This window comes from Epinephelus moara, chromosome 19, assembly GCF_006386435.1.
Source record: "Epinephelus moara isolate mb chromosome 19, YSFRI_EMoa_1.0, whole genome shotgun sequence".
Taxonomy (NCBI): domain Eukaryota; kingdom Metazoa; phylum Chordata; class Actinopteri; order Perciformes; family Serranidae; genus Epinephelus; species Epinephelus moara.
The window spans coordinates 19,686,723-19,714,136 of NC_065524.1; the positions used below are offsets into that span (position 1 = coordinate 19,686,723).

The 27,414-nt window shown below is 41.4% G+C and overlaps 5 protein-coding genes across 9 annotated transcripts in view; 4 read left to right on the forward strand and 1 right to left on the reverse strand.

Annotated features, from left to right (window-relative positions):
* LOC126406581 (dual specificity protein phosphatase 13-like) overlaps positions 1 to 831 on the forward strand; it is a 2,630-nt gene extending 1,799 nt beyond the window's left edge. The window contains exon 3 of the mRNA XM_050070941.1: positions 611 to 831. Within this exon, the coding sequence (XP_049926898.1) occupies positions 611 to 831 (221 nt within the window). The remainder of the gene's footprint in view (positions 1 to 610) is intronic.
* A 47-nt stretch (positions 832 to 878) lies between these two features.
* Positions 879 to 3,203, forward strand: LOC126406580 (dual specificity phosphatase 29-like). The gene is made up of 3 exons (XM_050070940.1): positions 879 to 1,033; positions 1,107 to 1,324; positions 2,974 to 3,203. Exons 1-3 carry the CDS (start codon positions 879 to 881, stop codon positions 3,201 to 3,203), a joined length of 603 nt encoding a protein of 200 aa, XP_049926897.1.
* A 509-nt stretch (positions 3,204 to 3,712) lies between these two features.
* Positions 3,713 to 8,755, forward strand: LOC126406579 (dual specificity phosphatase 29). Its single transcript, XM_050070939.1, has 4 exons — positions 3,713 to 3,887; positions 5,349 to 5,535; positions 5,612 to 5,835; positions 5,945 to 8,755. Exons 2-4 carry the CDS (start codon positions 5,357 to 5,359, stop codon positions 6,166 to 6,168), a joined length of 627 nt encoding a protein of 208 aa, XP_049926896.1. The 5' UTR covers positions 3,713 to 3,887; positions 5,349 to 5,356; the 3' UTR covers positions 6,169 to 8,755.
* Positions 7,976 to 19,460, reverse strand: adka (adenosine kinase a). 4 transcript variants are annotated; one of them, XM_050070935.1, is made up of 12 exons: positions 19,292 to 19,460; positions 16,336 to 16,410; positions 15,103 to 15,156; positions 12,851 to 12,929; positions 12,555 to 12,727; positions 12,416 to 12,445; positions 11,703 to 11,811; positions 10,240 to 10,410; positions 10,078 to 10,113; positions 9,859 to 9,973; positions 9,688 to 9,774; positions 7,976 to 9,581 (listed from the first exon to the last, which is right to left on the reverse strand). In XM_050070935.1, the coding sequence occupies exons 1-12, from the start codon at positions 19,381 to 19,383 to the stop codon at positions 9,454 to 9,456; spliced, it is 1,149 nt and encodes a 382-aa protein (XP_049926892.1). In that variant the 5' UTR covers positions 19,384 to 19,460; the 3' UTR covers positions 7,976 to 9,453. The 4 variants fall into 4 exon arrangements, with proteins under 4 accessions (XP_049926892.1, XP_049926894.1, XP_049926893.1 ...); XM_050070937.1 differs by lacking the exon at positions 19,292 to 19,460 and adding an exon at positions 18,247 to 18,394; XM_050070936.1 differs by lacking the exon at positions 12,416 to 12,445 and having other exon boundaries at positions 19,292 to 19,457.
* A 685-nt stretch (positions 19,461 to 20,145) lies between these two features.
* ap3m1 (adaptor related protein complex 3 subunit mu 1) lies at positions 20,146 to 27,087 on the forward strand. 2 transcript variants are annotated; one of them, XM_050071849.1, is made up of 9 exons: positions 20,146 to 20,419; positions 20,730 to 21,030; positions 23,003 to 23,174; positions 23,320 to 23,457; positions 23,597 to 23,682; positions 23,777 to 23,910; positions 24,170 to 24,377; positions 25,777 to 25,921; positions 26,019 to 27,087. In XM_050071849.1, exons 2-9 carry the CDS (start codon positions 20,758 to 20,760, stop codon positions 26,117 to 26,119), a joined length of 1,257 nt encoding a protein of 418 aa, XP_049927806.1. In that variant the 5' UTR covers positions 20,146 to 20,419; positions 20,730 to 20,757; the 3' UTR covers positions 26,120 to 27,087. The 2 variants fall into 2 exon arrangements, with proteins under 2 accessions (XP_049927806.1, XP_049927805.1); XM_050071848.1 differs by having other exon boundaries at positions 20,753 to 21,030.
* The last annotated feature ends 327 nt before the right edge of the window (positions 27,088 to 27,414 follow it).

A 27,414-nucleotide genomic window follows, 5' to 3' on the forward strand; every position in this document is an offset into this window, starting at 1 on the left:
CACAGTGACACAAACAACTATAAAAAGACACAAAACTACAGAGAGATCCGTTACAACTGCAAAGAGACACAAAATGACTACAAAGAGACACACAGTGACACAAAACAACTATAAAAAGACACAAAACTACAGAGAGATCCGTTACAACTGCAAAGAGACACAAAATGACTACAAAGAGACACAATATGGCCCAAGAGAGGCACAAAACAGCTAAAGAGACACAAAATTAAGACAAAGAGACACAAAACAACTACAAAAAGACACAAAACCATGGAGAGATGCATTACAACTGCAAAGAGACACAAAACAATTACAGGGAGACTCAACATGACCACAAAGAGACACAAAAACACAGAGTAGCATTACCACTATGAAAAGATGCAAAACAACAGCACAAGTCTGTGTGTCTTGCTGCTATTTCGTTGAGGTTATGATCAGCCCACATTTATGACAATGTCAACACAGACTGAGGGGTTTAAGTTTTGTTAAGATAAATGTTATGGCACTGCTGATGTATTGGACTGCATTTGATTGTGCAGGTGTACCTAATAAAGTGAGTATTTTGCTGCATATCTGGTGCTGATGGTAACAGTGAATGTCCTTGTCCCAGGACGGGTATTTGTCCACTGTCTGATGGGCGTGAGCCGCTCCGCAACATTGGTGCTGGCCTACCTGATGATTGTTGAGGGCCTGAGGCTGCAGGAAGCAGTGGCCGCGGTAAAGCCTCACAGAGACATCTGTCCCAACCCAGGCTTCCTGTTTCAGCTCCGCAGCCTTGACATGAGCCTGGAGAGGGAGCGGAGGAGGCGCAGACAGGCCCAAACACTGTAAAGACACACGAAGACACCCACAAAGCCATAACATATGCACACACACATATGCACACAGACACACACACATCTTTATTGCTACACAGAGGTCACTCCCAGGAGGAAACACCATCTCTGACAGAGCTGAGGCAAATCCTCTGGACCAACAGGAAGCCAGTGGCACCCGTCAATCAAGTCTGGGCGAACCTGTACATTGGAGATGAGTGAGTAGAAAAATCACCAGCAGCTTGAAATGTTGTAAAAAGATCTGTCAATGAGTGAGGTGTGTGTCTGCAGGTCTGTGGCCCGAGACAAAAACACACTCTCGTCTCTGGGTGTAACTCACATACTGAATGCTGCAGCGGGTCGACACCGGATCAACACAGGTCAGCAGTTCTACAGTGACCTCGAAGTGGAATATCATGGCGTTGAAGCTGCAGACCATCCGGAGTTCAACCTCCGACCTTTTTTCAGCTCTGCTGCACAGTTCATAGACAGTGCTCTGAAGAAAAATGGTCAGTGTGCAAATACGACGGCGGGAGCTTAGTCATTATATGAACAAGCACAGTTCCTGCTTCAAATGTGGGTCTACTAACATATTTAAACATGTTAGGGAATCACAGAGAAGCCCATGCACAATTGATGTTAAACCATTCATTACTAAGCTTCTTTCATTCTCTCTATATTGAATGTTATCTATTGAGAGCTTTTATCTGCACGGATTAGTGAGAGCAATCACAACACCTACTACCTTAACTCTACTCATCTTTATCTGAAAGGTCCAGTGTGTGGGATTTAGGGGCATCAGTTGGTGGAGATAGTAATATTCATAACTATGTTTTCATTAGTTTATAACACCTGAAAAAAAATTGCAATTGCAATTTTCGTTACCTTAGAATCAGCCGTTGATATCTACATACGGAGCAGGTACTTTTCTGTGGAGTCAGCCATGTTAATTCTGCAGTACAGTGGCTCAAGATAGGGCCATTTTTGTTTTCCCGTTTTTGCGTTGACCACCATAGCTCTACATGCTTGGCACATGGGAAAGGTTTCAATTCTGCAACCTGATCACTAGCTGTACTTAATCCTACACACTGGACCTTTAAAGACATTAGATCATCTTTCTTTAAAAGAAGTTGAAATAAAATAAAATTCTGCTCCCTCATGCACTCCTGTCGATTTAAGATATTTTCTGCCAGTTTTTTTTAAATCTCAAATTTTTGTGAAACAAAATGAAAATACAAGCAAACGAATAATTAAAAAATATTATTAACTCAGTGTTACTGTTATGTTAATAAGATGTGACATATCAAATCATCGGTTACAAAGTTTTTTACAATAGCTCTTTTTAATCTAAGACATTTTGACATGGAATGGTACGGGATGCACTGGTGTAAATATTATAAAAATAGCCTAATTAATGATGGTTGAAATCCAGTCAGCTGCTTCAGTTTCAGATGATCATCACACTGTCATGGTTTACTGGGACACTGGAACAGAGCCATCTTAAAAGGGACAGCTTGCCCTCAAACCAAAAATACATATTTTTCCTCTCACCTGTGGTACTATTTTTTTCAGTCTAGATTGTTTTGAGCAATGGCTCTCTCCAGAAATCATGACCCAGTTACTACAGATAATCCACAGACCTTGTTGTGAGCAGTTTCATGTAGGAACTATTTTCTTTCTACTGAACTACACCCAGCAACTGTATCACTGTGCAGAAAAAAAGTGTGCATCTGATCATGGACGAGAGGTTTGTGCTTGTGACAGCATGGGATGTAAACATTAATGTCGCCCTCTTCTGCTGAGCTTGTAATGTTAGCTAGCTCAGTGGTGCTGTATGAGCTAGCATTAGATGCAGGCTTCCTTCTGCACAGAGACTTTGGCTCTTTGAGCACCATGAGCCGAGCGCCATCTAGTTGCATTATATTCCAGAGAAGGCAAACATCTCTACAGTTGATATTTCCAACACACAGCAACTCACACCAAAACAATCCAGACTGTTAAATAGCACTACGGGTATTCATTTAGATTTTTGGGTGAACTGATCCTTAAATGTTGTTAGTAACACCTGTGTTTTTCCTACTTTGACAACTCTGATGACAAATGTGACAAAGTATTTTGTTTAAGTGTTTTCAAATACTCCAATCCATGTATTTTCCAGGGAAGGTGTTTGTGCACTGTGCCATGGGTGTCAGCCGCTCTGGAGCGCTGGTTCTCGCCTATCTGGTGCTCTGCCAGGGCCTGTCGTTAGCGGAGGCCATCATCGCTGTGCGTCTGAACAGAGACATTGGACCCAACTCTGGATTTCTGGAGCAGCTGAGACAGCTGGAGCTGAGCCTCAGTCCTCAGAGTAGACAGACCACAGAGGAGGACCATGCTGACACATCATGACAGAGCATGACGCTTTCACACTTGTCAGGCACCTGCTCTGTTTGAATCCACATTTTCTGTATAACAATGAATAGGTTTTTTGTGTCATTTGTCACAAGAAGTCTCAGTCTCTGGCCCAAAGTAACAACTGAATGCTTTGAATTTTATGTCCCCAGAAATAACTCTCCCCACACCTGTCCACACATTGGTGACATTCTTATAATGACGACAATGCAACATGCCACTCTGACTGAACTTCTTTTCGTTTCCTGGCTTCGTTTCTCATGACACAGTGTCTCTCTTTACCGTACAGGCTAAAGCAAAGTAATCACAGTCACATTTGAGGACTCAGATTACATTATGGAGGCTGTAAGAAAAGATCTGTGTGTGTTTGTGTGTGTCTGTGTATGTGTGTTTGTCACGTTGTTGAAGTCAGGTGCTGTAGCCCTGCTGCCTAAAAATATCATCTTAAACACAGAGCCCGAGAGAGCAGCTACTATTCCAGATCTGTATTACTGCCTTCATGCTTACTGTGGAGGGAGGTCTCTGTTGGCACACACACACACACACACACACACACACACACACACACACACACACACACACACACACAGTTCCCACATGTCTACTAAGGAAAAGTTGAGGTGCTGCTCTGTGATCCTGCTCAGGAACAGATTCAAAGCTTTACACAGTTACAAGAAAGAGGTAAGTCATTTCTTTCTACCACAGAACTTTATTATGACAATCAGCCTGTAGTGTGAACAAACACTGAACAAACCATCAGTGTATTTTTCCTCATTACTGTAAACAGCTCATATCATGAGTGGATAAGACACCTGAAGTGATCATACCAAGCTTTAGCTCATCCTGGAACATCACAACACTGTTGTAGTCTAAACCACTTAACCTGAGAATGATGTGTGTTATATTAAGTGTTTACAGAGCATTAAAAGGAGCATGGGAGTGCAGCAGATACAAAACAGGTGTAGAATGAAAGAAGTGGAGGACCTAAATATCATTGTAATTGGGCATAATGTTAGCAATTTATTAGTTGAAAAATGAGCAGTAAACTGAGAGAAAGAAAAGAAAAAACATATTATATATACCTTGAATTTTCTTTTATAAATTTCACAATAGATTTCTGAAAAAGTAAAATACATTTTGACAATTTTTATTTTGTTTTATCAACTGGTTCCCCATCTTCATGTGCTATCTATTTTATTTATTACTCAGATCAATTATCATTTAAGTGGCAGGACTACACTGATGTGCCATAGCGTTCAACAGTAACTCTCACTGTCTGTCACTTGAACTTGTTTCTCGAGGCGACAAAGACGCGACATCTGCTCATGGAGAGCTTGAGTCATGTCAAACAGCTGAGTGAAGTTTCACCCGAAGAAAAACCTCAGAGCGTCACATAAGGGACAACAGAAGTGTTGAATGGAAATGCATGTGTGATACTAAATTAGTCAATCATATTTAATTCCCTTTTCAAAAACAGAATTTCTCATTGATTTACGATTACATATCTAAAAACAATTAATTTTAAATCATGTGCATAAAGAATGCTTTGTTTCATTATTTAGTTATGTTTAAATCACTAAATCAATTAATCTATGTAGGCCTGAAAATGAATGTATTCAGGAATTATTTTAAAATGGCAGATAAGTAAATGAAGTGCATGATAAATACTGACTCCCTACACCCTCAATACATCTGCTATAGGTCGGGGACATACAGTATAGGCTTGCAATCTTTATTATCAGCCAATCGGACAATTATTTTCTTGATTTATTGCTTGATTATTTGATCTATAAAATGTCTGAAAATAATGATTACGGCTTGAAATAATTTCTCAAAGCTTATGCTGACTACAAGTGCCCTTTTTGTCCAACTAAAAGCCAAAGAAATCCAGTTTACTGTCACAGAAAAATGAAGAAAACCAGCATGTGTTAACATGTAAGAGGCTGGAACAACTGATGTTTTTTGGCGTTATAGTCTGTCGATGTATCAGTTATCGAAACAGTTGCTGATTGATTTATTGTTGTTTGACTGATTAATTAATTAATTGACTAACTGTCCCAGCTTTAAGACTGTATATCAAGATATCACCAGTGTATAAGGGTTAATATTACATCTAAACAGTATGTGTTTTCTGGGCAGCAGAGGTGAGCATGTCTTCCTGTGTGGCAAAGTCCAGAAGCAAGAACCCGTACGCAGCAGTGCAGGTGGACCCGGACAGTGACTACATCACACCGGGAACATTAGACCTGGAGCAGCTGTTCTGGTCCGGCACCGGGGCTCAGTACGCCCATGTCAACCAGGTCTGGCCCAACATCTACATCGGGGATGAGTGAGTAAAGGAACACAGATGGTTTCATGGTTGAAATGACAGCTTTGCACTGAGTCTGTGTGTCACATGGAAACAGGAAAACAGCTCTGGAGCGGCCTGGCCTGAGGGAGCTGGGTATTACACATGTCCTCAATGCAGCGGAGGGAAAGTTTAATAATGTACTGACTGGTGCTGATTACTACACGGACATGGACATCCAGTACTTTGGTGTGGAGGCTGATGACAAACCCACCTTCAACATCTCCCAGTACTTCTGCCCTGCAACCCAGTTCATCCACGAGGCCCTCAGTCAACCGCAGAGTGAGTCCTGGAGGAAATTAAACTTTTAATTAAGCTCATCCACTGGATGACAAGCTTGTTATGCTTCGCTGTGTTTCTAATGAATCCATTTATCTTCATTTTGTTCTAGACAAGGTGCTGGTGCACTGTGTGATGGGTCGGAGCAGATCAGCGACTCTGGTCTTGGCATACTTGATGATGAAATGCAGCTTAACTGTGGTGGATGCTGTTGAGCATGTGAAACAGCGCCGCTGCATTCTGCCCAATCACGGCTTCCTAAAGCAGCTCAGAGCACTAGACATCATGTTACAAGAGGAGAGGCTGAGGCAAAAAAGAGAGATGCAACAACAATAGTTAACTCTGTTATCTCTGTTTACCACTTTGATTGTCCTCTGAATCCATCTCAGGTATATGAAAATGTTCTTTTTGTTTCTTTAACTACTGTGTCATTAAACTCTGTTTTGTTTTTCACAACTGTGTCAGGTGTACAAGTACACCAGTGTGAATACTGTTAAGTGTGTGTACAGGTCTGAACATGGTGGTAGCAGAAGGTTTTGATGCATAGAATATTAGCTGTAATCTCAGAGACAGCTGCATGAAGTGCCGGTACAAATGCACCAGCTTCTGTGTTAGTTTCTTTGCTAGCTTGATGGCTAAGCTCCTCCGGCTCGTCGAATTTGGCTTTCTTCTGTGCGACATGTTGTCCGACTGCCTCAGAAAGTAGTTAACACTCATCACGTGTTTAGGAATTGTTCAAGTCAAGGAAATAGTCTGTTTGTAGGTTATAATGTAGAAAGATAGTGTAATGGCACACAAGCTCGATTGAACGTGACCTCTCTTTAAGCTGCCATCTTGAGAACCCTTGATGCATAGAACAAAAGTTTAGAGTTGTAGCTGCTAGTCAAGAGGTTTCCACTTATATTATCGTGAAACTTACAGATCTACTGTATACTACTGGAACTAAGAAGCCTCAGATTTATCACTTCTGTTGCCTCAGCATTTTCTTGTACTACAGATTTGAATGTTGAAATGAGTTTTGCACAGAGATCTATAAGGAATACTATTTACATCTCTTACTAAGAATTATCTTTGATTTAAAGGGGACCTATTATGCTTGTCCTTATTTCCTGTCTGGCTCCAGATCGTTCTGGATGCTGTTTTTTTCTACTTTCAAGACAAGACAGCTACACTGCTGCATGCTAACATCAGTGAAACATGTATTTTTATTAACGATATTCTTAAATCCTCCTGATTTCAGATCATATTCCTGCTGGAACATGTCCAGTTGTAAAGTTTTCGACTTGGAAGCTTTTATTGGTGGGTTTTCATGGTAAAAATTGGTGCTATACTGTAACCAGAGCGATAGATAAGAACAAAAGTCAAACTTTAACTTAAGTTTAAACAAGTTTTTTGTGTTCTTATCTATCGCTCTGACTGTGACCAATTAGAAAGAGGGGGCTTAAAGAGACAGGCACTAAAATGGAGCGATTCAGACAGAGGATGAGTACAGGTGTTCCAGCACAGATGATATGAGGACAATAAAGTATTTTTTGACCATAAAGGCACGTAAACATGTTCTTGTAGAGACCAAAAATACAAGCATGAACCTAAAAATCAGCATAATATGGGACCTTTAAAAAAACATAAAAAAAGAGATCTGATTTAAAGAAATTCTGAGGGTTAAAGCCAAGTGGTAACCTCTGGGACTGAAAAAACATACACCAATGCAGACATGCGAAAAATTCCACTTCCTCTACTGGCCACTTTAAGCTGGTTCCCAAAGCCAGTCTCCATATACACTCATGCTAAAATGCTTTACAGCAGAAATAAACATGTTCACAACCTTCCTTTCAAAGTTGTGAAAACTGTGCAGGGGGTGATTTTTTACATCACTCATCTGTTCACATTTTATTGAGGCATAGATGCTTTGAGTGACAGGTTGTCTAAGGAGTCACCATAGTCAAAGAATCAGATCCACCCCTCACTGCTCCACAGCTCCACAGCTCCACCCTGTTATCCAAATATGGTCACCTCTGGTTCCACAAATCCAAGATAGCGACTGGGTGATGTCACAGTGGCTACATCCATCATTTTTATAGTCAATGGTTAAAACATCTAAAAAGGTTAGTAAATAACATGGAAGAAAGACGGAGTAATATGATTGTGGTTGTAGGTTTTATTTGTGAATTTTAGGCCTCACAGTCTAGCTCAGAGATGGGCAACTTGACCGTGAGTGAGACCAGGAATAAATTATCAAATAAGGCTTTTTGGTGTATCTAAGCATGTAAAAAGAAACCACCTATTTAATGGAGGGACAATACTATCAGGTATGCAAGTGTCACAACAACTCTTGGTAGTATTCAGAAAATGTACATCTTGCTTGAGTACATCTATATTCAGTATAATGGCATTCAAGTATTCAGTGTTGTTCACACCACATGACACAGACTTGGGCTTCATACTATACATACTATATTGCAAGAGGTCAACATAAACTGACAAAGAACAGGAGCTACTGATGCAGGTGAAAAACAAACAGCAGGAGTAAGGGCAGTTTTAATACCCACTGAACAGTCAAATGTGTTATCTTTTCACCTCACATGCATTTGCATGCAAGATGTGCGTCCACCCCCGCAAGCCACCAGTTGCCCATCACTGGTCTAGCTTGCAAGTTTCCCTGCACAGACGACTGCAGGTTCACATTAACACCTGTAGGCTTCTGCAAACTTTGTAATATTTACAAAGACGGGAAGGAACAAAAGGCACTCAATAGAAGCACCAGCCCAAAAAACAGCATGAGGAAAGACACACGTGCACAATAGTGATGTTGGCATTAACGTCTTGATAGCACTGACACAGTGAAGCTGACATCCCACAGTCATCACGAACTTACTGGGCAGAGGCTTTTTCACATTTAAAAAGAGTGTGCGTAAAAGAAAAACATTTGGTTTCATAACTGGCCTGTTAAATTAAACAAGTATAACCTCATAATCAGGAATAATTAATCTCTAAAAAAGTCTTAAAACAAACCACTACTACATATTTCTATGCAGTATCCAAACCTCCACTGTCAGCAACATTCTTTTCATCAGTCCTCTGTGTATAATGTGTCCTCCTGTTGCGGAATTAACTTCTTGTGCTTCAATTCTGCCTCCGTGGGGAAGAAATACACTTGTGAAATGTCAACACATGGGTTTGTAGTTTGCAGAGTCTGATGGGCATCAGTGCCGCCAGATGTTGGCTTTAGTGTCCATGAAAACAAGATTTCCCATTTAGATCCTTTGTGTAAAGCAAAATGCTCACATCCCGTGATGTTATGAAATATAAACGTATCTCTCTTGTCTGCATGATCCTTTGGCGGCCTCAAGTGGAAGACAAAGGCAGGCACACCTCAGGAGGTACCAAACTAGCTATTGGAAGGAAATTATGTGTGCATGAATTAAAAAACAACACGGACGGTTGGCTGATTTAAAAAAAAAAGAAAGAAAAAAAAAGGCAGCTAAGAGAATAAAGGGTATGATTTGTTTAAAAAAAAAAAAAAAAAAAAAACACTAGAGGAAATTATGGGTCAAAGTTGTGTCTGGCAGGGTGAACATGAGGTCTATGGCTGAAATTATTGAAATTATGCCTGACTTCAAGTTATGGCTTGAAGTCAGGTTTCTCTGGGAAGGTGCAACCGGCTCGTCTGATGATGACGTTGGCGGCGTAGTGTGCTGCCTTCACGCACTGTTCCAGAGGTCTCTCTTGGACCAGCTCAGATAGGAAACCTGCACGGCAGAGGGGGAAAACTTTAATAGAAATCCACGGAAAACACAGGAAGACAAAAAGCAACCTAGAAATGTAACAAATGAAAACATGGGAAAAAAAACGTACCTCCTACAAAGGCATCGCCCGCACCGTTTGTGTCGACAATATCCTTGGGGTCAATCTTCAGTACAGGGAATGTCTTGATCTTGTCACCTTAACAAACATGAGAGGAACGATTATACGTCTGCAGTATATTTCTAACAGTGGATAGGAGACTGAGGGTAAGTAAGCTCTTACCTAGGGCCATAACGGTGTCATCCTTTCCGTGGGTCAACACGACAACCCTCTGTCTCTTTGTGTTGACTTTGGGCAAAGCCTGGGTTTTCTTGGCAATTTCCTTTAAGTCCTTGGTCTACAGACAAAACACACAGTGTCATCACTAGTTGCATCAAATACGAGAAAAACAGCGCTAATCATGTTCAAATGCTAATCAATAAATACCATCAGTCCACTCACCTCAAAGTCTAGCGCTTTAGCAAATGCAGCTGCCTCCTAAAGAACAAAGAGAGATTCTCTTACAGACACATGCGTACATCAACATCTGGAGGATATAAAGCACTGCACATGCAGCCAGTATGTAACAGCATCTGAAGAACGTGTAGTGAAAGTCTGGCTTACTGTCTCATTGCCGAACAGCATATCGACGTAGGGCAAAACCTGCATGAGATTATCCTTGAAGAACTGGCAGATGAAGGGCGCGGAGAGGTTCAGGCAAAACAGCTTGTTATTTTCAGACGCGTGCTTCGCCACTTTCAGCATGGACTCCAAAGAGACGGTCAGGAAGAAACCCTGGAAGCAAACAGTGACATTGGGTCAAGAGTGATCTGCTAATAATATCTTGACAGGCCCTAATGAATCACATGAAATAGGGTCTTGAACAGAGACTGCACCAGTATATCCATAATTCCCCTGTGGTACCGCTGGTGGTTACCCACTAGTGCAAAGGTGACGTGACAATACATGAGTTGGATATCAGACATAAATGGCCAGGGGGTGGAGGAAGTATTGAGATGCTTTACTGAAGTAAAAGTACTAAAACAACACTGTGAAAATACTTCACTACAAATAAAAGTCCTGTATTCAAAACCTTACTAATGGAAAAACTGTGAGTATTAATAGCAAAATGTACCAGAAAGAACTCATTGTGCAGTAAAATGTTCCTAGTTAGTGTTCTAGTATTATACATGTTTTTGGATTAATGTTAGAGCTGCTCATTTTAACTCCTTTATACACAACTAGGTAATTTAATCTACAGCAATGAATCCTACACCATAAGATCATCACGTGTGTAGTGTGGCTGTCCTGTGAGATTCACATGTCTCTGGAAAGTGAACAAAACAGCCCTGTTTTCAGCTTTGTGAGGATGCATTTCCCGGCTGATCCAAGATTTTTAAAGGGTTTGTTTAGTGAAAAGAAGCAGGAGAATTTTTGCAACGCCTAAAGGAACACTTCATCCCTCAGTTCATCGCAAACTTTCAGAATTAACACATCTGAAGATGTATGGTTTTCACAAGACAAGAAGGGAATGACAAATTGTAATCTACAAAAGTAACTCAGCTGTCAAACCAAATATCCATCCCAGTGTTTCCCCTACATTCATTCTGCAGTGGCAATTAAAGCAGATAGGTGACGCTGTTTTGCCCTCATTGATCTCTGTGATGATGGAAACTTAACTTTGCTACTGCTGTTCATCACCACTGTACTGGAAGAAGGAAATAATGGTAGTGAGCAAGCTTTAGAAGTGACGTATTTTCTATTTAAGTAAGTGCTGTGCGGTGGATCTAGAATGTGCTGATGTGAAGAGTGGTAGGGATTTGGAAAAGTAGGCTAACTGTTAAATCAGCATTTAAAGTGTAGAGAACAGGATTTGGTGTGGCGGCAGGTGGTAGAATGGGTGTTTAGTTGTGTAAGCAGCCCGCTCCCCACTGGCCCATTCATCAGGCAAAAGTAGTCAACCTTGGGGAAACACTGCAGCTACCTAAAATCTGTTTGCAAGTACAGTACTTGAATAAATGTACTTAGTTCCATTCCACCACTGTAAATGGCACAACACACCATATAGTTATTTGGTAACTACTTACAGCAATATAGTAGACTTTAGCTTTTTCCACCAGCTTCCAGTTTTCTTCAAGGTCTAGATGCTTCTCTTTCTTATAACAGTTAGCAGCAGCTAGGTTAGCCACCAGAGACCTGAGCGGAGGACACAAACAAAGAGATGAGGAGTTGTAGACAGACTTCCAACGCATTTAAATTAATTTAAATTAATTGAATTTTTTAGTAATGTTTGACCCCACTTCCATTACTTTATTTAAGCAGTTTAAAATGAATAGGCCTATATCATTATACACTCATTCATTTTTAAACATGCACTTCCCAGGCAATTGTGGGTAAGCAAACTGTTAGCACTAGCTAACTTTATTTGTTTGTTAGACATTCAAGTCACAAACTAGTTGTATGTGGCAATAGATCAGATGGAGAGATATGGGTACTTCGTAGAATCTCTACGTGGTTAACCTGTTACACAACAGCTTTCAGCATTTTCCTGTTTCTCTTCTTATGCGACAGTGTGCCTCCATCCCCCAAAAGGGGACGGGGCCTTTTCCATGAGGCAATGCTGGTCCAGGTCTGTGTGTATCAGGTGTGGTACTACTGACATTTCAAGTTATGCAGCACACCACTACACATTAAATTAGTAAAACAAGTAACTCATTTTCTACAAGATTAGACATGTTTTCAGGATTTTTATGAACATATTTCAATTACCAAAACAGTGCACATTCAAAACTTTCCAAACCTTTCTGTTAATTCCAAACAATTTCCAGGCCTGCAAAACAGTTTTGCTAATTTTATAATTTTTTCATGACCGTGGGAACTCTGTATAGACATATTATAATGAATCAAATGTGCTTGTTGTTATTACTATTATTACCCACCTGTTATCTCCGGTGATACAAGCAGCACATGTCCCTGTGGGCTCCTCATCTTGTTCGTAGTAGTGAGCATCGATGTGCGCCTCCTCAGCCTTCTTCTTTAGGATCTCTCCGAACTTGTCTCTGCCGATGCAGCCGAAGAACGTGCCCACATTATGGGGTTCTTGGATCATCCACTACAGACAGTGACAACAGCTCTGATCAGCATCCTGTTGATTAACTCTACTCACATTTACAGTGAGAATTCACAGGGGATTGATGTGGTGACAAAACAGGAAGTTTGTGTGTGGATGACTGACCTGAGCAATCTTAACAGAGTTCTGTGTGGCTCCTCCAGCGTGGTACTCAACATTGAACTTCTTCACTAGCTCCTCAAATCTACACACACAGACAAACATGCAATTTACACAATGCAAAGATACAATGTTGTACACTTAGCTTAGCGAAGCATAAAGACTGAAAACAGGGGCAGACCGCCAATCTTGCTCTGTCCAAATTTACCAAACGCGATATACCATATTGATTAGTGAGCTTTAGAGGTGCAAGTAGGAGGATGTTTTTGAACGTCTGACAGACCCAGGCGAGCTGTTTCCAAATGTTACACTAAGCTAAGTGTCTCTTGGCTGTAGCTTCGTATCTAATGGACAGACATGAGAGTGGTATCGATCCAGACATTATCACATTTAAATCATTAATTGCATATGAACAGCTTAACATTAAAAACTTCACTGCTCTTTCAGTGCTGATCATTAGCTGTTGTGCATTACATTGCACAGTTCTTGTTTTTATTGCGTCCACCCCTGTGGTGTGTGGTGTGATGCATGTGGTTTGACAGCCAGGAAACTCATCTTGTGTTGGAGTGTACTCACTGCAGAAGGCATACCTCTTCCAGGTAAATACAACACATGCATGGCTGATCACCGATTGTGCCATGCGAACCATTTACGCCTGTTACATAACACAATGACTGACGCAGCGCTTTGATGTTCAGCTTGGAGCTAGAGCATCTCTAATTTGCCGTGTTATTTAGTCTAAATTAAGCAGTCATGCATCAACTTCCACACACATATATTTGTTTGTGTGGTTTATGTGAGTGTTAAAGACCATGCACACAAATATATCGTTGGCAAGTGTAACAGGCCGACTGCTGGTAAAGGTCCTGAGACTAAGCCAGAGGTTGCAGAGGGGGAGACATCTGGGACATGGAGAGAGAAGTGGGGTGGGGATGAAACTCTGTTGTATTATCTCACTTTTCTTTATGGCTTGCAGTCTGTTGCATCACTTAAGTCGTTTCCCCTGGGGGAAGTCTCCAACGGATGAGCACCCTAGCCCGCAGCATGAAAACAAGGAAGTAAAACAAGAAAGAGTGGGGTGGTATGAGCAAGACCAAGATCAATGGATCACATATCCATAACAAGTGACCAGTGGCTCCCACCCTCCATTCACTGAGCTCCTGACAACAGTGCTGACTCTGAAGATGGGAATCGTGGGTACAAATCTTCCCAAGCACAAATAACCCTGCATTCATGTGGTGTCGGAATAATCAGAAAAATGTGTTCCCGACTGGGCAAATTCATGTGGAACTCCTTGAAGTCGGTGAGAATTTTGGTTCACGAGTTGCAAAGTTGAGCTGTATAAACATGGCGGACAAAAGTAAATGTTTCATTGATGGCAATAAAGTTTTCATTAATTCACACATTGCATGTCAATCTTTTGCTCATGTTATTTGTAATATGGTATGAGCTCGTAACTGTTAGTTGCTGTCCACATTGAATGACCTAGATTAGTTAGAAAAGTCATGCATTCATGTCATGGTGTGGCAACAAGTCTGGGACAAAATCGCCTTGTACTATAAAGCTTCAAACTGTTAACGTGTTGTTAAAATGCCCAGAGCAATAAAATACAACTCTTCTTTTTGTTTCCATAATGTGACATAATAAGACACACCAAAGTCAGAAGAACAACTTCCCAACTCGGGAAATGGATCCATCGGAGGAGCATGTGAATGCAGCATAATTCATATACTAGGAGAGATGTAACTGTAGCGGTTGCATAAAAGTTGGTTCTTTTTTTAATTGAAACATCTGTCTGTATCAAAGGTGTAAACCTAAGATTATAATAAGCACTATTGCCAATGTAAAATAATTATTACTGAAGAAGTATGTATCATGACTAACTGTGGGGAGTCAAAATACATCAGTTTAATCTTGTCTCCCTCTCACACAGCAACGCGCGACCTTCTTATCGCCTCCTGTTAAATGTTTGCTTTCTGGCTCTTGTCTCAGAGGACCTGGGAGGTGAAGTGTCCTGGTTTGCTATTGGCTCAGACTGTCTCTCTGTGCTGAATCTGCTGCTCTGCCATTGGTCTTTTACAAAGATACGGAGGTCAACTGTGGTGATTTCTGGTGTATGCCTGTTTTGACTGGCCCACTCCAGAACGAAGAGGAGCAAACTCTGTATGGATCCAGACATGTTAATTTTCCCTCCCTGTACAGACTACAAACCACAAGCTATACCGACAAAGAGGTGACGCAACATGGGAGATACTAACAGTGCTTTGTGTTTGTCCTCAGCCAGGATCTGGTCATTGGGTTTCAGGGTGTACCTGCAAATAATTAAAGGAGAGAAAAAGAAGCATTACTTTCTCCAAGTCGTCAGTAAACAGTAACAGCAGGGTTTGTGCTTCATCAAACCCTGCTGCTTTTACCCTTATAAAAAACAGCCTCTGTTTAATTTGCATAAACTCCACAAATACATGTATGAACAAAAAAACATACAATAAGCAACTGGATTATGTTCATGTGGCTACTGGCTAAGCATTACAGACACAATAGTGGCACTGCCAGTGGGTTGTTCCCTGCTATGGAAAATGTGATTATTGAAATCATTAAGTCACAGGCTGAGGCATTGCAAAACTGTTTAAGCGTCTTTGTTACAGCCTTTCACCACTCAGTCCAAACCAACCATGTTCCTCAATAAAGCCAAACAGAATCTACTTTCCTTGAAACACTAAGGTGGTCTGGGGATTAAGGCACAGCTTTAGTCCTGCTTTATTCTATGTGCCTAAATTAGGACTGCGTTTGGCTGGTTAAGCTCTAATCGTGGAGTTTACGCAAGGGGGTTTGAGAGTGGACTCTGAGCTGGAACCCAATGGAGCCCTTTGCCCTGGTCAACGCAGCGTGACAGAGCTCGGGCAAACCAGAAAGCTGCTGCTCTGACTGTGCTGATGGCTCCTGTTATTTCAAAGAGTACACAGTAAATAAATGCATAAGTAAGTAGGTCAATAAGTAAATAAGGGTGTAAGCTAATGGGTAAGTAAATAAGAAGGTAGGTAAATGAGTAAATAAGACAGTTGGTTAATAAGTGGATTAAAAAGGAAGTACATAGAAAGTAAGTAAATAATAAGAAAGTAAGTACCTAAGAAAGTTAGCTAATAAGAATTTATAAAAGGAAATACATAAGAAAGTAAATAAATAATAAGGAAGTCTGTGCTCTGCTCCCTTGTATAATCCTTATCTTGTATCTCCATTGATCAAATTATATCATGCAGCCTGAGTCTCTTATGGTCAGCCTGTCACTAATCTATATTTCATTTGTTCTGGTTGTGACTGTACTTTATTTTTACAGCAGCAAAAGGATGGACTCAGGCTCCACAACCTTTGACAAACAAGAGTTAATTCAACATTGGAATAAAAGGAATCCAAATATTAGTTAGCACCACAACCACAGATGACAGCCCGTTCTTTAGGTGACATAAAAATGTTTTCTTGTTGCTTGAACTTACTTGTCCAAGAAGTCTTTGTCCACCACAGCACAGATGTCCAGTAAGGGGTTTCCCATCCCAAAGAGTGTATTAGGGCTGAAACATAAAGACGTGAGAGAAAGTGTTAAAACAAAAAAGCTCAACATGGCTTGGCTTTAACAAGACAGCACAGACAGCCATCTGCCTTCTTGGCAGGCAAGTTAGATTTAACACTTTTTAGAGACACTCTGAATGAAATTTAATACCAATTTTAAATTTTTTAAAACAAAAGCAGGTTAGGGACAATTTTGCCCTGAGGTTTCTGTACCATGAAGCATGACTTTTATTGTGAAGTCCCTCGCGTTTATTGGTTGGTTTTCTTGGACTTTTTGTGTTTCTCACTCTGTGTGGGATTCCACCACCCAGATTCCCATCATACAGAGTTTGATTTTTTGAATAAATACAAAAAGCCTCCGATTATTAGCCTTGTACAAACTTCGGCCAGTGACAGCTAGCTAGCAGACATCGGATTCTCTGCTCTGACTATCCTAGCAAGAGAACAGAATACGAGTGTTGCTGGCTGCATGAGGTTAATGTGACACGCATTCTATAAATCATTTTTTTAAAAAGAATACACCATAAATCCCGTGTGTAAGCATCTGGATCTTTTCAAAGGTTGATTTAAGACATTTAATACCAAGTGAGGCCCTTTTTTATGGTTAACGAATTTGATGCATTTTTAACTTTTTGACGATCTACAGTAACCCTGACTGCAGAGTCCATGTTGTCTTGTCCTGTGTCTTTTTTTCCCCTGAAGCTGCTCTTCATAGTAAAACCATATTTGAAATCAGTTACAGCTTTAGACTGGCAGGCTGATTCATTAAAAGAGCTGATAGCCCTTCTTTTCGGCTCAGTGTGGAAAGGCAACTTTCATTTACCACACAAGCATGGTGGGTTTTTATTGCAGTGATGACTGATAATTTGCAAAACCAACAGTTTTGTTTCCATATGACTTCAACCACATGACTTTCAACCTTCCACTTTCACAAGTAGAGACGCAGAAAAAGCACATGTCTGAGAAACAAAGTTTGGAAACATGCATGACTCATGAACAAACAAATTAAATATATGGTGGTGTAGTGGTGAGGACCCAGCCAGTCCTGCGTGTAACCATGTTATGACATTAACAGCAAGACAACATCAGGACAGCTGTAAGCTGCGTGTGTCTCTGTGTTTGTACAGTCTGTTCTGTCCTGTGGCAAACAACTGAACACAGGGCTTCAATTTCATAGCAAACCACAGTCTTGTGATGCCCAAAAACATCATTTTAAAAGAGCACATCACTCCCTTTGTGTCAACGCCTAACAGTCCCACTGGAAATCATCTTACACATCAGTAACCATTAGCCGGGGGGTTAGTCTGCAGCTTTTGTTTTTCTATAAACAGTAACTGATGTACGTGCAATACTGCAAAAGCACCGAGAGATTGTGGCAGCGTGTTCATATTGTGTATACTCAGACCTGTCTTGTAGTCGCCTACATGCTAGTCCTTGATATCACTAGTCTTGTCAGTGTTTCTGGGAAAACCCCAGATGGAGCAAGTCTCTGAACACAGCCCCTGACATATGCCATCTCCACATGAACACGTGCTTAGAAAATTTTCCCATCAAGCCTTTCTTTCTAAAACTTGCCTGAGGACAAGATTTGTTGCACAAAGAAGCAACATGGAAGACTGAATTGTAGAGAGCCGTATTTACACAGATGGGTTTCTGTCACTGCAAGACAGAAAAGCATCATCTACCCAGCAGATACCACACCCTTACTATCATCTCCTACACCACATACATCTCCCAGTATACAGCCAGGTTATTACTGGGCTTGTGCAGCCAATTACACTGAACCACAACCCAGGCCAGCCTTTAGCTCCAATATTCCTACATCAACGTGCTCTTACCTTGCAGACGACATGCTGGCTCTCTCTATGTGTACCTGCTAGAAACTAGAAGACTTGTTGAGCAACCTAAAACCGGCTCGGAAAGACCTAAGCATTCAAAAACTTCACAGTTTAGGCTCAGCGTGCGGGCAGATCGATTTTCCCCTGCAACCACAGCTCCTCCTACTTGGGACTGAGTGATTGGAGGCATCCGAGGGAGGAAGGGCCACAACACTCAGTCTCTGTCTGGTGATTGGCTTGTCTTGCCGACTCTCACCTCAATCCACTCACTCGTTTGTTGCTAAATTACATCGTGAGGAGCATGCAGATGATAGCAGCTCTTGAGATACAAGATATGACAACAGAGGGTGTCCGTTGAGTTAATTAGGGGGGGTCGCCGAGTGAGTGAGTCAGATTTACACAAGGGAAAAAAGCATCACAACACTGCATGTTCACGGCCATGTGACCACCTCACAATGTTTTGGGAGCTGGTACATGGTGGCTCAGGCAAGCTTTCTCTGCAGCAACCACTGCTACACCAAGCAGCGAAACAATCCTTGGCACTGTATGAACGCAGTGTCCTGATCGGTCCAAGTATTTCTTTCGGCAGCCTTTCAACACGCGGGGGGGAGGTGGTGGTCACGTTGATCTTAGATTACATTTGGCACACTAGCTTGAGCTAACGGAGGTTGTAAGACAACAGCAGTCTACACGCTCGCGGGCAGACGTTACACGTAACGTTAGCCAGCTAGCTAACGGTTAGCCGTGTAGCGGCATGTTGAGACACCAGCATCAAAGGACTTTACACCGGTCCTTATCAACTGAAGACTTCTTATCAGCACTGTGGTGCTTTATATATATTTTAACAATATCAAGAAACCCACATTTTCTACCTCACTCACATTTCATGCACACAATTATAAAGTATTCATACTAACGTTGTTAACTGAAAATTTGCGCTCATCTTAGCATTCACACAAATCAGAGGAGGCTCGTGGCTCCTCGCACCGCAGAGAGGCGGTCTGTTAGCGTTTCATTTATTTATTTATTTAAAACTTAAGGTCACCTTAAATTGGCAGGGGTCTTTTTGGTCGGAGACTCTGTCTTCTCCTCCTCTGAAAGTTTTTGTTTCTTTGCTTTAGGTTCTTCAGAAGCCATGGCTAACACGTTGCTATCACCTTAACGGGTGGGAAAGAGCGGTCACGCTGCTTACAGTGAAATGGACCTCTGGGACCGGAATGAAGCCTCGCAGGCAGCTGTTTCCGCCCCCAGAGTGTGTGACATGTTCACTGAGATCCACCAATCAGAAACCTTACATTTCGGTCTTCGGACAAACTCATGAAACTTCTCATGTAAAGTCTTTAAAGTTGTACTAATCGTTATTTTTACACGAACAAAAGGTCAAATGAACATGTAAGCAAATATGCAGCTTTTCAACTAACATTAGATCATTATAAGACATTAGAGAACTACACAGAATTAATTAATAAAATAATTAAATAGTCACTAATTGATAATAAAAAGTTGAGGTAACATAAGAGACAACTGTTTTAAGGAAATAAAACCTCTAAAACCCCACCCTACCATACAGTAGAATAACAAAGTGAGTATAACCAGCTGGTGAACACAGTAGCGACTAAACTTAATATATACATATTTGTTGTCTGATAATGACATGCCATGCAGACTGTCTTTGCTCTGCTTACATGGTTATAATTTCACTTTGTGAATAGTAGCAGATCTCACTGGCGGATCTCAATTTAAGACTTACAGTGCATGACTGTACTAAGAATTATTAAGCAAAGTATTTTAATGTGAAGCTGAAATAGTCAATCACTTGTTTCACCATGCATGCACACCTGCAAGGCGACACTCAGGGCAACAAACTCCCAAGTTCTCCCATACAGATCTTGGTGTTAGCTGCCCGCAAACTGTGCCTGATTAAAAAGTCCGAAACTTTGCTCTGACAGTGTCTGTCAGGTTGACTCAAGAGTTTATTTTATTTAAACAATCCGGAATTAATTGTAATGTTTTACTAATCGTGTCTGAGCATTGTTATTTTGCCTTAAAGATAAGTACTCGTGACTAGTTTGTGTTTACGTGTGAGTAGATGTGCAGGCGTCTCCTCAGTAACTCGGACTAGTCTGCCATACTGGCACCAACTATCCTTGGCACAGGCACCCGGAGTTAGCAGGTAAAACTTTTAAGCAATCTCAGAAACTTTGTTTACATGATCCGCTGTTTAAAGCTGCCATGTTGCTGCTGCACTGTCACTCTGAAGTTTATTTTTTTAACATTAAGAAACAGATGGTAAAAATGTCGGAAGTTTCCAATCTCTGTTCGCTAGCCAGCCGGTTAAGTTACCTGTGGTTGAAGTTATTTTAACAAAGAGTGACAGTAGGTAAATGTTGACACCAAGTGACACTGCTTTACATTAATATTTGCATTGGTTTGATTTGGGTGCAATCAAATATTTGATCAACTATCTGCCCCCACACTAACAGCAACACCCCCCTCACTGTTGCAGCTGAGATGATCCACAGTCTGTTCCTGATCAATCACTCTGGAGACATCTTCCTGGAGAAACACTGGAAGAGTGTCATCAGCAGGAGTGTGTGTGATTACTTTTTCGAGGCTAAGGAGAAGGCGGTGGACCCGGAGGATGTTCCCCCAGTCCTCCAGACCCCACACCACTATCTCATCAGCATATACAGGGGCAAGCTCTTCTTCCTGTCTGTCATCCAGACTGAGGTCCCTCCACTGTTTGTCATCGAGTTCCTCCACAGAGTGGCAGACACTTTTCAGGTGGGATTAAATTTTGAGTTGAAATTGACAAATAAACGCCAGAATTTATAAGTCAGACAGATGTTTATGGCTATTGTCTTGCAGTAGTAGATTTAGGCTTGGGGAGGGGGATAAAGGGGGCACCAGGGCAGAGAAAGTTTTCTAGCATGTAGGGCAGTCTATTTGGCACTGCATCATGTTTTCTTAATTTTAAGGCCACTAGAGAGGGCTACATCAGTCCTGGGGGTCAATTGTGGCCCCCTGACTGGTTTTAAATGGCCAGTGGCATGTCTTTTTAAAACATTCAGGCAGGACATGATGTCAAGCACAGCTCACATCCCAGCTACCTCAGCTGATTTTAAACAGCCTTATCAACTGATGGAGCAGCTGACTGATGGATGAGAGTCAGCTGATAGATCACTAGATTGCTCTCTATGCAACTAATTGGCGAATCTCATTCAGGGTGCCCTACTTAAACTGCTTTGCAACCCACCTCCACCCCAGCACCTCCTTTTCATGCTGTGTCTGACTTATCAATGTCATTTCTGTTTGTCATTGATGCTGCTCTGTTCTGTTCCCGGGGGTCTTTGCTGCTGCTCTCCCTGCCTTAGGCTTTCCATGTGGGCACGAGAAAGGGCAGAGAGGTTTGCTCTGTCTGCCTCAGGCTTTCCTCTCTTGCAAGTGGAAGGGCAGAGAGGTGTGTTCTCTCCACCTTAGGCTTTCTGTGTGGGCCCTAGGAAAGGAAGAGAGGCCCCAGAACAGAGCCACCCCGCTTCTAAATAATAATTCAAATGGAATAAACTGAAATACCATAGGTGGGCTGTTACACAATGTAGTTAGTTCACTTGCATTTTTTCTGTTCACCTCACAATGGTAGACTATCATATGCAGGCAGAATCATTGTGTTTTCATAAACAGACGGTAAACTAGCAAGCCAACAGTTACCTAACAACAGACATCTCCTGCTAGGTAGCAGACATGACCACAGCAAAAAAGCATAAAGTTGACAGCAAGAGCCAAGCTTTCGGGAAGTTGAGTACTCTTCACTGAAAGATGAAAGTACCGTTTGTCTCACATATATGATTTTTTTAAATTACCCATATGATGTGAGAAGTAGCTGGTCCCCAGGTATTTTCACATTATCTAATCTGGCCAACACAGAGGTAGTGTACCGGGACCTATGGGTCCTGACATCTTAGTCAGGATCGCCAACCCAGTCAAAATATAAACTTAAAATAAATCTGACAAGATAAGGGCATGGTGAAGACCTGGGCACCAGCTTTATTTACCAGTGTTCTTTTTAATGCAGGGTGAGGCTGTTTAGCAGAGAGTGAAGGCTCTGTGAATAAAGCTGGGCACCAGCTTTATTCACAGAGCCTTAAAAAGAACACTGGTAAAATGACCCAAGAGCTAGTAGAATAATGGCCAAGCATCAGGGAAAAGAAAAAAAAGGTCTAAAAAGAAGCCCTAAAGCATAGAACAGACAGCAAATTGTGTAAAGTTACTAAAATTATCAGGAGAACTCATATTCAAATGAAATAATCTGGAAAAAAGAATCCAAATAGACTGTTTTACATAAACTTCCTGCCATTGTTGCGTTCACTATTTGGGTTAATTGTACAATTTATCAGTTGTTCTATACAGTTGTATTTTTTTTTGCATTGAATATAGTATGAAATGTATGTTACTTAGTCAAAGGTCGGCAGTTTACTCAATGATTGGAGAAGGGATCCCTTAAGGAGAAAGGTTGGGAACCGCTGATCTACACAGACAGAAATATTGTAATCTAACTTTTTAGTTTCAATTGAAATTAACTGGTAACTTGCCCAACACTGGTAAAAGTAAAGCATCTGGATTTCTTGTATACTCACTACAGAAACAATACACACAAAAAATATATATTGTACACAATGGGATTCACATAGGATCTTAAAATTTTTTTTAAAAATTGAGGTTGTTGAGAAGACAGTTTTTTCTTTGCATTCGTCGACAGGACTACTTTGGAGAGTGCTCAGAAAGCATTATCAAGGACAATGTGGTGACAGTGTACGAGCTGTTGGAGGAGATGCTGGACAACGGCTTCCCACTAGCAACAGAGTCCAACGTACTCAAAGAGATGATCAGGCCTCCCACCATCCTGCGATCAGTTGTCAACACGCTCACAGGTAAATAGAGGTCACCCTGACTCTGGTGATAAAGGTCAGTCTAACCTGTCCCCAGCGTCTGTCTACTAAAAACCAAATTTCATAGCATCTACAATGTTTATGTGTACATTTATATTTTTGCCCTTCTTGTGTGTGTGTTTTCCAGGAGGTAGTAACGTTGGAGACACATTACCAACCGGTCAATTGTCCAATATCCCATGGAGGCGCGCTGGTGTTAAATACACCAATAATGAGGCATATTTCGATGTGATTGAGGAAATAGATGCCATCATGGACAAATCAGGTACAAACTTGTGTGATCACCACAATTGAAGAGTGTGTCCATGACAGTTAGAAGTGTTTACTTTTCCTGGAAGATTATATAATTAGATGTGATCACATTTTAAACATGCTTGCATTTCTTTAAATCTGTTCTTATGCAGGTACGACAGTATTTGCAGAGATCCAGGGTGTGATTGAAGCCTGTGTGAGGCTCACTGGGATGCCTGACCTGACTTTGTCTTTCATGGTGGGTTCACGTCCTCTCAGTTCTGTGTTTTTTATTTATGTGCTTAAGTATAAAATTCACTCGCCATCGTTGTTGTTGTTGTTGTTGTTGACAGAATCCTCGTCTTCTCGATGATGTGAGTTTCCACCCGTGTGTACGGTTTAAGCGCTGGGAGTCGGAGCGTGCCCTCTCTTTCATCCCGCCAGATGGAAACTTCACCCTCATGAACTACCATGTCAGCTCTCAAAAGTAGGCACATGCACATCTGTATGTGTTAAATTAAATTTAAAAAAATGTATTTAGGTGCGTGATTTGGTAGTCAGCATCTAATAGCAACAATAAAATCTTTGTGATGCGGAGGAGTGGATCGAAATTCTTGTTTAATTTCCCCAGTAAGGATTCACAATCCACACTGTGTTTACTTGTAAACACAAGCTGGTTGCTGTCTGCCTGCTGAACCCAACTGTTTATTGTCATCGCGTTCAATTCTGTCTCTGTCCCTCCTCAGCCTCGTGGCCATTCCAGTGTACGTGAAACAGAACATCAGTTTCTTTGAGTCGGGACCTTGTGGTCGCCTGGACATCACGATCGGACCCAAACAGACCATGGGAAAGACAGTGGAGGGCTTGATGGTCACCATCCACATGCCTAAAGCTGTGCTCAGTGCCAACCTCACAGCCACACAGGGAAACTACACCTACGACCTCGCTACCAAGGTAACCAGTCATTTACAAAGCTGTCCTAAGCAGCAGCACAGTAGGTCTGTGTTAAATGAGAACAGCCTCCTCTTTTAAATGTGGGCCCTTTTGTCCGGTCAGTGTCCATCATACTTCTCAGTTTTTGTCGATATTGTCAAATGCTTCACTACAAAGCTACTTACATTTTACCTGCCTACCCCTAAATTAATAGCCAAAGTAACATCAAAGGGATAGTTTAGATCTTGTGAAGTGGGGTGGTATGAGATACTTAAACATAGTAAATGTGTTACCTATAGTAAATGGTGGTTGGCATGCCCCCAGATTGGAGAAGAAGAAGCAGGCAGGAGTACCGCCATGGAAGCTAAACAATTTACTGCTGTGGATGGCCGGTAGCAGCAACATGTATTTTAGCTAACTTAAAAAAAAGATTCCACCAAGAAAATAAATCAGTGTAAGTTTAAGCATACTTTATATTTTCCCACTTGACCTTGCCACTAGACAGCCCTTACCCACGGAGAACTGAACCTGTTATCTATGCAGGGTTTCTCACACATTAATTATTATCATTATTATTATTATTTTTATGGCGGCCTGCCACGATCAAAACATCTGCTGCCACAAATATATTTTCTATTTTTAGAGCTGGACCATGCATTAGGAGCACTGTTAAAATATTTATACTGTTTGGTCATTCATAGCACCACACTGTCTGAGTACAGATTGTGCAGCAGAGTGTCAGGTGCATTAAACGTGAAACTTAACTGTTCATTCTGCTGGGTCTAAACTGGGTCTAATTCGCCTCTGCAGCAGCCGCTCCTCTCCAACGATGTGATCTGATCAGCTCTGAACAAATCAATAGATCAATTATCCACCCCACAACTCAGGAAAAAAATAACTCATGGAGAGCTCCACTTGTGCTGCATTCATGGACCCAAAAAACTTCCGAATTTAGAGAGGGACACTCTCTAAAAAAGAATGTTTCTTAGTATCAACAGCTTGAGCTCCCTGTCGGAAAAGGCTGTCTTACACCACACTTAAACAGATTTTTTTTTTTTCTGTAACAAAAATATGTTTTGCTGCTGCCCCCTCTACAGCAGTACATTGCTTAGCTTCCGTGCCGGTATTCCTGTCTGTTTCTCCAAACTCGGTCTGTGCTGACTGCCATCCCCTGTAGGGAATACACTGACTATGAATAAGTACCTAATACAGCCTCACTTCAAAAAACTACAAACTATCCCTTTAAAACTGCTCTTTAAAGCCAGGAGATTTTTTAAATAACATTATAGAATAGATTTTTTTGTTGCTCTGCGATGAAGCAACTGATGTGATCTTGGTCAGAACTGGTGGTGTTACGGAGAAAATAGATAAAGCGTTTTGTTTTATTGTCCTTACGTGGAGCATGTCTGTGTTTTGATAGGTGCTGGTTTGGGACATTGGGAAACTGAACCCCCAGAAGCTTCCCAACTTGCGAGGCAGTTTAAGTCTGCAGGCAGGAGCTCCCAAACCTGAAGAAAACCCCCCACTCAACATCGACCTGAAGATCCAGCAGCTGGCCATATCAGGTAACCCTTGCTCGATGACCTTTTAATCTTTTAACTGGGCCAAGTTCAAAGTCCATTTTGAGTCTCTGCTCACTATGCTTCTCTCCCCTCTGTGCAGGTCTGAAGGTGAGTCGTCTCGACATGTACGGAGAGAAGTACAAGCCATTTAAAGGGGTCAAATATTTGACCAAAGCGGGGAAATTCCAAGTGCGGACCTGAGTAATGTCAGAGGTCAGAGGTCAGAGGTCAACAACCCAGTGTGCCAAATAGGCGTCAAAGTTATCAGTGCTCCAAAAATGTCTTACATATCCTCTGGCTCATTGTCATTAATGAGTTATTTATTATGTGTTTAGCATTACAAATGACTGGATGGTATGTGTGGCCTGTAAAGGGAAGCCTTAATAATCAATGTGACCTTGTTGAAGTGCTGTTAGTTTCTATCTAGTTTAAATGTGTTGCATTATATGAACCATTCCTCTTTCTTTTGTACTGTTTCTGTTTTTCTTTTGTCTTTTAACACCTTCTGAGTGTTGCCTAAGGGGAATATTTCGATTTGAAAAGGGACACTCGCAGCTAACCGCCTTGCTCCTCACAACTTAAACACACCTGTACAATCATACCTGCATGTTGCCTGAAAGTAAGCTGCCAAGCCTTTTGAAGACATTTTTACACAATTACAGTAGCACCAAGTTTTATACCTATATATATATATGTTTATTTTTGAAGAATCTTTTGTGTCTACTTTATGAGTAGCTGCAGTGTCTTAAGTCACTGTCTTTAGAGCAGGTATTTTTGCACGCATTCACTCCTTAATGTGGCCTTGTAAGGTAGGTTACAGTGCTTTGCATAGCACACTACAGCACACACTGCATGGTTGGGAGGCCTGAGGGAAAGTATATTTTCTTTACATCCAAGGTACATTTGACCAAGGGAGTACAACTGTCTGCAGAGCCTCGAAACGAGCCAGTGATTCAGGCAGTCTGTTGGGAACAGTCGTGTAAAAAGCACTCAGAAATCTACAAAAGCCTCACACAATCTTGAATGCAACTTATTTTCTCAGCACAAGATTTGCACACTCAGTTGTCCACGTGGAAAATACTACTTTAAGCTCTTGTATGAAGTTGAATCTGTATGTCAGTGTTTAAGATGTCTCATAAAAGCTTTAAAATGACGTGTTCACGTGTGCTCTTTCTGCCATGCTAACAGTGTGGCTAACTTTGGTTTATTATGACATTCCCGATGGCCTTAGTTTTACCTTGTGTTCATTTGCAAATGCTCGCATGCTAACACTAAACTAAGATAATAAACATGGTGAACATCAACTTCAGCATGCAAGCATTGTCACTGCAGGCATGTTAGCATGTGGACATTAGCATATACCTTAAACCATCTCTGTGGAGACATGTAAAGCTGCAGGCTCATTCCATTTGTAGTGTACATGACACGCCCCTACAAACCACACCCACCACATGTACAAGACAAACCTACCAATGTGACAGCTATCTGAACACTGC